The following is a 10,039-nucleotide window of genomic DNA, read 5'->3' as shown; positions in this document are numbered from 1 at the left end:
TCAGGGGAGATAAAACTGCAGTTAAAGCTAGGTATATTTCAAATCCTATCTCGCATGGTCTAGTTATCAGGAAATTTATTCCAAACACACATTTTGGTTTAGCTTTCTAGATAAGTTTCCTTATGATTTTTTGTTTGTGAATTAATATAGGTTGCAAGTATGCATATATGATTGTACTCTCTTTTTTAGGTTTATGTTATTGAGATATAGATCTACATTTGATCTGTTCCACATGTATGTTTTTACTCAATGCACACATGTAGATCAGTCCATATGCTTGGAATCAGAGGTGCAGCAGGTTGGACATCCTTTTAGGAGCAGTCGAGCAGAGGATCTTCATACCAACTTGGATGTATGTGGTTTTATGACACATAGACCTATTTCATGATTTTAATATTGTAATCTTACTGTGTGTTTGGGGCTAAATATGTAGAATATTATGTTTGAAAAATAATAACACATGCATATTGCTGACTAATAATAGTATGCCTTGCAGCATAGTACATGGTCCTGCTTTTGAGTGGACAACTGATCATGCCTATCTAGATCAAGGACTCATTGCAAGAAGAAATCAGGTGAAACAGAAGAGTACTGTGAGTTTCCTAGATCACTGACATATTATGCATACGAGCCATATGTGCTATAACTAGGTACTAATGGCAAGAAGGCCTGCTCGACTGGAAGATTCTCTCTCTTTCTATATAAACTGAAAAGAAACCCAGAGATTTAGAGAAAGAAAAAGTGAGGGCTATGAGGAGAGTTTGGACATGGTGTTATTTTCCCTGGTCTCACAAAAAATGAGATTGATCCACGAAAATAGAAATAGTAATGTGTGAAAGTTTTGATCCAACTCATTTGTATTTAATTCAAATGGGTTTTAAATAGGAGTGGTATTTGGAAGGTCCAGAAAATGTTAAGATTTGGTGAGGCTTCGATACATGCAGAAAAAATTATTGGCAAGGTTTTGAGAAAAATATGTAGGTTTTGATGGAATTGGCTTGAGGAGTTTTTGGAAGATGAAAGTTTGGACAAGTTTGAATCAAATTCAAACAAGTTTTTTTCCTCCTGTTGTAACGTGCGGGCATGTTTACTATATCAATAACTGGAAATATAAATTATATAACTGAACATACTGTAATGAACTTCCGAAAAGAGCTTGCATCGAGCTCCAAACTTCAAGTGAGTCTGCGTGAGCTCCTACTGTATCTCGGGGTAACAGCTGACCGCACCCGCACGCGATGTTGTCCCGCGGGGAACAACGACATGGAGAAGCTCTCACTCATAGGCTCAGGCTTAGGTGCCTCGGACGCAAGTGGTGCTACCCGTAATAGCTCTTGCCTCACCGCCGGTGGCAGCGACGGCCTCGGACGGCAAACCACGTCTCACCCTATGTGACTCGTCTACGCGGCGGCAGCGGCGCACAAGGAAGTACTAGAGAATAGGAAAAGATAAGGAAGTGCCCTTCCTGGGGTAGGAAGATGAGTTCATGGGTCCTTCTCCATGGTGCAAAGCCCAAATAGTTAAAAGAAAATTCTTCCCAACCAAACAACCAACTATCTATAAATATTTCCCCCAAAATCACTTTTTACCAAAAAAATCATTTCAAAATGTACAATAAAAAAACATTCTTAAAAAAACATCTGTTAAAAAGTTAATTTATAGAGAAATGTTCCAATTTTCATAAAAATTGGAACTATTCTTCAAAAGGTGTTACATTTTCAATGAAAACATTAACTTTTATTAAAAATAAGGAAATTTCCATGTTCAACATTATTATCAACCTTTATTAAATTTGGATATAAAAAATGGTGCAAAATGACATATGAAGCAGGTTGTGGCCCTTTTTTATCGCCCGGTGCAACGCACGGGCATTTGTACTAGTTATTCTAATTTGGCATCTGATTTGTTTATTTTTCATTCCCAACTTTTTTTTGAGGGGTTAACCAAGTTTTTATTGCTCATAGACCACATTAAGTGGGATACAAAAAAGATCATGGGGTTCCAAAAGCCACAAGTGCCTACCCTGATCCAAAGAATGTGCAAACTTGGCTAACCTATCAACATCGCTATTAGAGGCTCTGCCATCGAAAGTAATATTACAATTGAAGACTAATAAAAGATTCCTGATCTTCGATATGATTGCTCCGTATCTTCCATTGCTTGCTGTCTTGATATCATTAACTACTTGCTTGGAGTCCGATGCTATGACAAAATCATTCAGTAGTAAATCTTGCGCAAGTGCTAGACCTTCTCTGCATGCAATAGCTTCTGGTGTTGCAGCATCAGTTATCCCATGTATCACCAACACATCTATATAGTCTGTTATAAGTGAACTAAACCAGTGTGCTAAAAGTAAACGAAAAAACCACATGACAAATGTGGTAAGCAATCCAAACTATTTTAAAAAAGTAAATGAACTGATTTAGAACACAGCCTTACGTAATTCTATTTCTATCCAATCAACCGTTCGTTGCTTTAGATAGATGCATTCTGGACTGTCCGATTACTGAACCTTGAGGTGTCGCTGTTGTTCTGTCTCTTCTTCAGTTATCTTCAGAGGGTACTAGGCCTGACATTAGGGGCAAAAGGTAGAGCATCAAGTGGAGAACCCGATTTGCGCACTCGAGAAATCCGGCCATGCAGACTTGGAACAAACTACTCTTTCAACGGGTTTGGTAAGAGCGTGCCATCTCCTGCACATAAAGCAAACTAGCCAATGTTGATGGCTATCCAAATCCAACACTGTTTTACAAGTTCAACTCGTGTGTTTGCACCTTCTCTAAGTTTTCGCACAAACAGACCCACCTACCGACCCTACAGTTTTCACACGCATACGTGTCGATGTACCGACGGCTTCCCTACTCAAGGCAGATCATAGCGTACAAAATGGTTAAAGAGTAGAGACAGACACCATGCAGATTGCAAGCTATTCCGCCGCGAGGACGCCAACGCATCTTCAACTTTAGCCTTCCATTTCATTTAGTATTACAGAGACAACTCCATGCTAGGATAGCCAATCCATGCCCTCGAGAAAAGAATATTTCTATCGCAACGCACTGTTGAGATGACACTACATAACTACAGTTGATTGTCCTCCCTCACCAGAACACACGTACTACCAGCATTCTTCAACCTCAAGCCGACCCGGCCGAGACAAGAAACGGACTATATATTCATGCGCTAGCGCTACTGCTCACTCACAAACACCACCAATTGTGTAGTACGTGCGTGTTTTGCCACGCAAACGCAGTACGCACACTTTTGCCGTCTACTTGGCAGATCTTCGCCCTCCTTTCATGAGCTCGAGTATGCAGGAAGGGATGACAAGCAGTTTAGCTCAAGGATCCTCTCGAGGGAGCGTCGTGGCCGCCGGGGCGTCCTTCAGGGTGTACTACAGCCTCGGCGCCGGCACCGTGCCGTTCGTCTGGGAGACCAAGCCCGGCACGCCCAAGCGCCCCATCGACCATGTCGCTGGCACCGACGACGCGCTACCGCCAATCACGCCGCCGCCGTTGTACCAGTCCAAGACCATGAGGAGGTGCACGAGCACAAGGAAGTCATCTTCTTGCTGGCCTCCGCGGATGACGAGCTGGCTGAACATCAGGACCCGCCATCGTCGTCCAATCGCGACACCCGGCCTGCACCAGAACGCGGCGTCGATGATCAACGGCTACGGCGGCGGCGTGCCATCCTTGGGTGCTTCTGAGCCCGGCATGGACAATTAGATGTACGTACGCCTAGTTAAAAGGTCGATTGACTGGCTGCTGCACCGGCCCCTTTCCGGTGTTGTTTGAGTATATAGTTTTTTTCAGGGTTTTGTTTTAGTATAGTTTGAGTGGTACATATGTATTGTGGTGTTTGTGCTGGGCCTTTAATTTTCATTTCTGTGGTTTAATTCTACTCGCTCTGTCCCATAATATAAGAGCGTTTTTACAATAATGTCAAAAACATTTTTATATTATGGGACGGAGGGAGTATGTTATTTTCTGATAAACATATTTTATTGAAGTACTTGGCTGTTTTGACTTTGGGGGATCAATACTTGGCATACATAATATCCTTATGGGAAAATTTTGTTTTTGCCACTCTAGATTTTGCCAATTTTCCTTCTGCCACTGGCTACTCTAGATTTTGACATTTCATTTTTGCCACTCTTAGTTTTTGATAATTATCACAATTGCCATTCTAGTGGAAAAAGCAAAATTTTCAGAGTGGCAATTGTCATACATTTCAAAAACTAAGAGTGGCAAAAATGAAATAAAATTATTTAGCTTTTGCCACAGAATGGTAATTGTGATAATTGTCAAAAGCTACGTGTGGCAAAAGTGAAATGTCAAAATCTAGAATGGCATAAGGAAAATTGGCAAAATCTAGAGTGGCAAAAACAAAATTTTCCCTATCCCTATCGCCTTTTTCCTGCATGATTGTGTCCAGTCATCATGCTCCGGGGAAGAAGTGGGTATAGCATAACAAGATACACTTTGTAAAATATAAATTTGAAAACTGGAAGGAATATGACAGGACAAAAGTCAGGAGGAGGATGGTAGAAAGCTACTGAAGCACCTACCTCTGATGTAGTTTTCCCATTGCACTACCGAAGCCAAGATGCTTTTGGAGTTTAAGAAGCGTGAACGAAACTGCTATTTGGTTCAGATTTTGGTTTCTAAGCCATAAAAGAAACGTCTGAATTTGGCCTAATTTCAAGCCATAATCACAGTAGCATGCAGCTGAACGAAAAAAGCTGTTATTCTTGATATTGCAACTTGCAGAATTATCCAAATTATTACTGCAGATCAGATGTAGTATGAAATTCAGAAGCATATAATGGACACTACATGTTGGATAGCATCTTGGTATTACAGATCGAGTATACACACATTAGCTATATGAACATGTATTACGTTCAACGCAATACCCAATTATATCCATACAACACCACAGGCAAAAGATTGATAATCAAGGCAGACCACATTATTTGGGTAATCCTGAGAGATCCAACGAATAGAAACAGATTTTTTTTAAAGCAACAAATTTTATTCCTCGGATAATAGACATGTTAAAATAGAGTGAGAAATAAAATCAAGGATCATAGAAACCCAAAACATAGAAGACTTTTCACTAAGTGAGTTCTTTATTAGGCTGTGAGCCACTTCATTTGCTTCACGGCGACACTGTGTGTATGAGACACTCCAAAAGTCCAGCCCTAAATGTTTGCACTCAAGTACCATTGCAACATCTGAGTAATATTGAAAAATCTGGGTCAGTTTTTGTCTTTCATAGTCTGTTTTAAAATTTTCCTTATGTATAATCGCTTTAGTATTTGTCTGTTAAGTGACCGCTCTCATAGTTGAAACAGCAAAGTTCAGTTCCTGTCGCTGGATAGCTGAAAACATGCAACCTCGTTTCTTTGCCTTTATTTCATTTTACACATTTGATCTGCAATAGAGAGCAGACATGAATGCATGGCTAAGTCACTCGGTAACTTTTCTCAGGAAGGCGCCACACTTTGTGCCAGTAAATCGACACCCTGGACCAGAGCGGGAACATGAAGCTGTAATCCGCAGCCTCATCAGGCAGTCCACCTACTGTCAAAGGCAGCCACACGTACCTCGAATCCCTCAGATCGGACGGCTTCCACCGGTCGGCCATGAAGATGAACAGCCCCGGCAACCCCGCAACCGGCAACACGAACGTACCCTGGGAGAAGAACGTTGTCGATCTGTATATCTCGCTCCCTCCCACGAATGGATTCCCCAGCGTCTCCCAAGGCCCCATGATCGATGTCGCCGCGTGAGCCTTTGCAGTGTTCGGTGCCCAGCCCGTGCAACCCGAGGTTATCATGTAGTAGGTGCCGCCGGACTTGAAGAGTGCCGGAGCTTCCCGATACCGTGCGACGAGGATTTTCCGCATGTCGTCGGTCACGTCGAGGTACTCATCGGTTAACCGCGCAATGTGGAGCTCGCTGTTGCCCTTGGATGAATATATCAGGTAGGCCTTCCCGTCATCATCCTTGAAAATGGTCATGTCTCTGCTTTCACAGTTGTGCGGGCGCTTGCTGTAGAGGTAAGTGAATGGTCCTGTGGGAGAATCGCTGCTCGCCACGCCGATTGAGGATTTGGTATAGTTAGCATCGTCTGTGTGCATCCACATCACGTATTTGCCGGTCCGGTTGTTATAGATCACCTTAGGCCTCTCAAGGACATTGGATTTGTGGAGGTCATGAAACAAATTCTTTTCCTCTCCTTGGAGCACAACTCCTTGATTTGTCCAAGACCACAGGTCCTTTGAAGAATAGCAACTTACTCCAACAATGTCAACCTGAAAAGTAGCATGTCTTGGTTAGAATGACAAACTGGGAAATTCTACAGAACATAAGTGGTTTTTTTTCTTCGAAACAGAGGCATAAGATTTGCCTCATCCATCAAATAAGAAGAGAGTTTAGAGTGTTACAGGTGACCCACATACACGGCATGACAATTACTCACACGAAATAATTAGCCCTAACTTTTTAGCACCCGTGGTAACCCAAAGCTTGGCCTCCTCTAGGATGATGTTAAGGAGAATGGGCGGCGGCGCACACTTGTGTCGGAACACCCGAGCATTTCGTTCGTTCCAAATAGTCCAAGACACAAGCATAGTGAGGGAGGCCATGGCTTGTCTATTGGGGTTTTGATTGTCAATTCTCTTATCCCACCATTCATTGACGGAGTCCGCAAGGTGCCAATTGGAGGTGTCCATGTGAGCAAGACCAAGCTTCTGAATGATTTATCTCCAGAGCCTAAGCGTGTACCGACACTTGAAGAAGAGATGTGCACCTGTTTCTTGTTCTCATTTACATAGCTGGCAAAGGCCACAGTTTGCCCAACCACGCTTTTCCAACCGGTCGGCGGTCCAAATCCTATTTTGTAATGCCAACCAAGCAAAAAACTTCACTTTTGGAGGTGCCCATACTTTCCAAACCATGAGATCCATGGGGGATAGAACCAAGCCAAGAAATTGAGCTTTGTACGCTGTTGACGCTGTGTAGATCCCATCATTGGAGTGCTTCCAAACAATATCATCTTCGATCTGCTCGTTAAGGTGGAAATCATGCACAAGCATCCATAAGGTGAAAAATTCCCGGATGTGGTCGATGGAGATTATGGTGTCAGGCTTGATCTTGAGGATCCATGCATTCCCATTAAGGGCCTCCCGCACCTTTCATTTTTTTCTCCTTGAAGCGTCAAAGATAAGCGGTGCAATATCCTTTGGTTTGCGTCCTAGGAGCCAAGGGGAATCCCAAAAAGGCGTTTTGGCACCATCCCCAATGATGATAGTAGTAGAGGCATAGAAGAACTCGCGGTCGTCGTCGGTGCAAGGGTTGCCAAAACCCACCCATGACTTGTGAGGTTCCTTCGTGTTGTATATATATAAGAAGAAAATTGCAAATTACTTGGTAGGTTCAACTATTGTATATCAATAATTTCAGTATGTGAGTAGCAAGCTAGACATGTACATAGTAGTGCATTTTTTCAACTGGGAAACAAAAAAAAACTTTGTTGGTTCCCATGATCTATTAAGTGTCAGTGCTCTGTACTTCAGGACTCAGGACAGTCAAGTACTCCCTCCGTAAACTAATATAAGAGCGTTTACACTACTTTAGTAATCTAAACGCTCTTATATTAGTTTACAGAGGGAGTAGAACTCTTTCAGAATTCTACTAAACTGAAATTTGCCTCACACCACATCAGAATCAGGCCTCTCTGTTTTAGAAATATAGTACCATATCACTCATGAAATTGACTAGCTGATAATATTAGATGTTGTATCACTGGGAACAGGAGTGGCATTGGCATATGGCTGACTTTTCATTTTCTTTAGCTACCATGAGAACCTAAATCTGATGACATTGAACTGATATAGCTGGACAGAGTAGATACTAAATTCAGACAAAGTAAATAGTAAACAAAAAACATCACTCTTCTACAGAAAAGAATGACATCAGACTAAAAGTGTTCAAACAGTAATCATATTGTCCTAATTTCATAAAAATGCAGTGGAGCCAAGCTCGACTGTTTTGGGTTAAAGAAAACAATAATCACATGATAAATATGTCGAAGGTATTAGTATTAGCTATTTTCATCTGCACATTTTATATATTAAACTCCAATTACTATATATTTTTATTGACCTGCCTTCACACAGCTAGCTTCCTTACCTTCCCAACTGAACATTATTTCCAACATGCCCCCTAGCAACTGGCAGGTCCTCATTGACAATATCTAAAAGGCCAGGAAAGTTAAACGCATGCATTCCACACTACTCCACACTGTCCAGTCCACAGGTAATGAAATCCCTTACAAGGATATTTAGATAAAATAGAGCCTATTGTTATTTAATACTTCCCGTGTCCCAAAATAAGTGTCTCAACTTTGTACTAACTTTGTAACACACTTATTTTGGGACGGAGGGAGTATATAGGTTACAGTTGTGTAATGCTCTCTGTCGAGCCTGGCAACATGATTCTTTAATCTTGCAGCAAGGCGTGGATAACTACAGTGACCGAAACGACCTTTGATTGGTTGTTAGTTATTATTTGTTTACAATTTCACTTGTTAGGCTCGTGTGCAAGGCTTGTTCAAGCAGCTCGATCAATTCTGTTCGTATATAATTATATGGCTAAAAATGAAGGGTGTGGCTAATAAATTTTTATGTTCTACTTAATTCTAAATTTAGCTATTTCATTCTGAAAAGGGATAATGCTCTGTGTGTAATTACAGTGCCAAATATTGAAATTCTCCAACACATGAATGATGCCAAAATTGAAAGCATGAGGACGATTTGACTTACCCGATCAGGTCCCTTGTCATGAGCTTTGTAGGTCTTGCCATCCTTATTCTCTCCATACCAGAAATAAGTCTCAGACTTCTCATCATACAGCACACCTCCACCATGAGCTTGGATCGGCTTTCCATCAGTGTCAAGCCAAACCCTCCCTGGGTAGTATAAGTACCTCCTGTCATTCCCACCATTCACTGGATCCATGGTCACCTCCCCTTCCGGGAAGAAGGCATGATGCACCGCAGAAGACTCGACCAAGAACTCGTCCACCACGGGCAGTGTTCTGTGCTCCCCCTTGCGCCGCGCAACCCGTGGATTCCTCCAGCTCCGGGCCAGCTTCACCGGGAAAGCTTCCTCCTCCACCTCATCTATCCCTCTCACAATCTGTTCCACCTTACGGCTGATGAAGAGGTGGAGAATAAGAAGCATGACCAATGCCGCTAGACACCACACTATCAGAGTGAAGGAACCGTGCCTCGCCGGATACCAGCGGATGGCTAATGATCTTGGCTGCTTGCTCCCGGCGCCCATGGCCATGCTCCCACTTATCTGCTCCAATTAATACGAGCTGCAGTTCTTAAAAGGAAAAGGGTTCAGTTCAAACAATGCGCAAAATATAGACGGTAAAAGGTAGCAGTGGTACTTTGTGCAATGAACAGCCTCGTCGCCATTTCAAATCAGGGAACCACACATTTACGACATCGAAATGGGAAATCTCTAGAAGAGAACAAAGATTTGTTAGGACAAGTTCAGCATTTCACTGGTCGAAAATTCCATTCTCAAATTAGCGTGGCATGCTTATGGATGATGTAAAAGCTGTTAGAGCATCTCCGACGGGCGCCGGTCGCGCCGCGCGCAAAAAACACATATGCCGCGCGCGCATCGGCTGGTTTAGCGCGGCACGCAGCGCTGGCTCCAGCGGCCGCGCTAAAATGTAGCGCGCGCGCATCGCTCCAGCAGCGCGCCAAAATGCAGCGTACGCTGGTGCATTGCATATGGCATATTTCAACACAAAATGATGCACATTTTCAACACAATAAAAATTTCGGCCAAGCGCCGGCGCGACGCCACCCGCCGCCGAGGTCATCCGCGGCGGCATGAAGAGGCCGCGCGAGGCGACCTCGGCGGCATGAAGAGGCCGCGCGAGGCTGCTCGTCGGAGGAGCTCCGGCGAAGGCGAGGCCAACGCCACCCGGGCTAGGGTTTGTGGCGGCGGCGGC

The 10,039-nt window shown here is 43.2% G+C and overlaps 2 protein-coding genes across 2 annotated transcripts; one reads left to right on the top strand and one right to left on the bottom strand.

Moving 5' to 3' along the window:
- The first annotated feature begins 3,210 nt into the window (after positions 1 to 3,210).
- LOC119364368 lies at positions 3,211 to 3,961 on the top strand. The gene has a single exon (XM_037629866.1). The coding sequence runs from the start codon at positions 3,297 to 3,299 to the stop codon at positions 3,723 to 3,725; it is 429 nt and encodes a 142-aa protein (XP_037485763.1). The 5' UTR covers positions 3,211 to 3,296; the 3' UTR covers positions 3,726 to 3,961.
- Positions 3,962 to 5,466: 1,505 nt separating this feature from the next.
- LOC119364291 lies at positions 5,467 to 9,365 on the bottom strand. The gene is made up of 2 exons (XM_037629773.1): positions 8,830 to 9,365; positions 5,467 to 6,318 (listed from the first exon to the last, which is right to left on the bottom strand). The coding sequence occupies exons 1-2, from the start codon at positions 9,355 to 9,357 to the stop codon at positions 5,467 to 5,469; spliced, it is 1,380 nt and encodes a 459-aa protein (XP_037485670.1). The 5' UTR covers positions 9,358 to 9,365.
- Between the last annotated feature and the right edge of the window lie 674 nt (positions 9,366 to 10,039).

Source organism: Triticum dicoccoides, chromosome 1A, assembly GCF_002162155.2.
Source record: "Triticum dicoccoides isolate Atlit2015 ecotype Zavitan chromosome 1A, WEW_v2.0, whole genome shotgun sequence".
NCBI lineage: Eukaryota > Viridiplantae > Streptophyta > Magnoliopsida > Poales > Poaceae > Triticum > Triticum dicoccoides.
Note: the sequence above shows the minus strand (reverse complement) of the source record. Positions and strands in the feature narration are given on the sequence as shown.

Coding starts and splice junctions, on each gene's coding strand:
- LOC119364291 (XM_037629773.1), bottom strand. CDS start 9,357: ATGGCCATGGGCGCCGGGAGCAAGCAGCCAAGATCATTAGCCATCCGC. Junction 6,319..8,829: donor ATGACAAGGGACCTGATCGG/GTAAGTCAAATC, acceptor GCTACTTTTCAG/GTTGACATTGTTGGAGTAAG.
- LOC119364368 (XM_037629866.1), top strand. CDS start 3,297: ATGAGCTCGAGTATGCAGGAAGGGATGACAAGCAGTTTAGCTCAAGGA.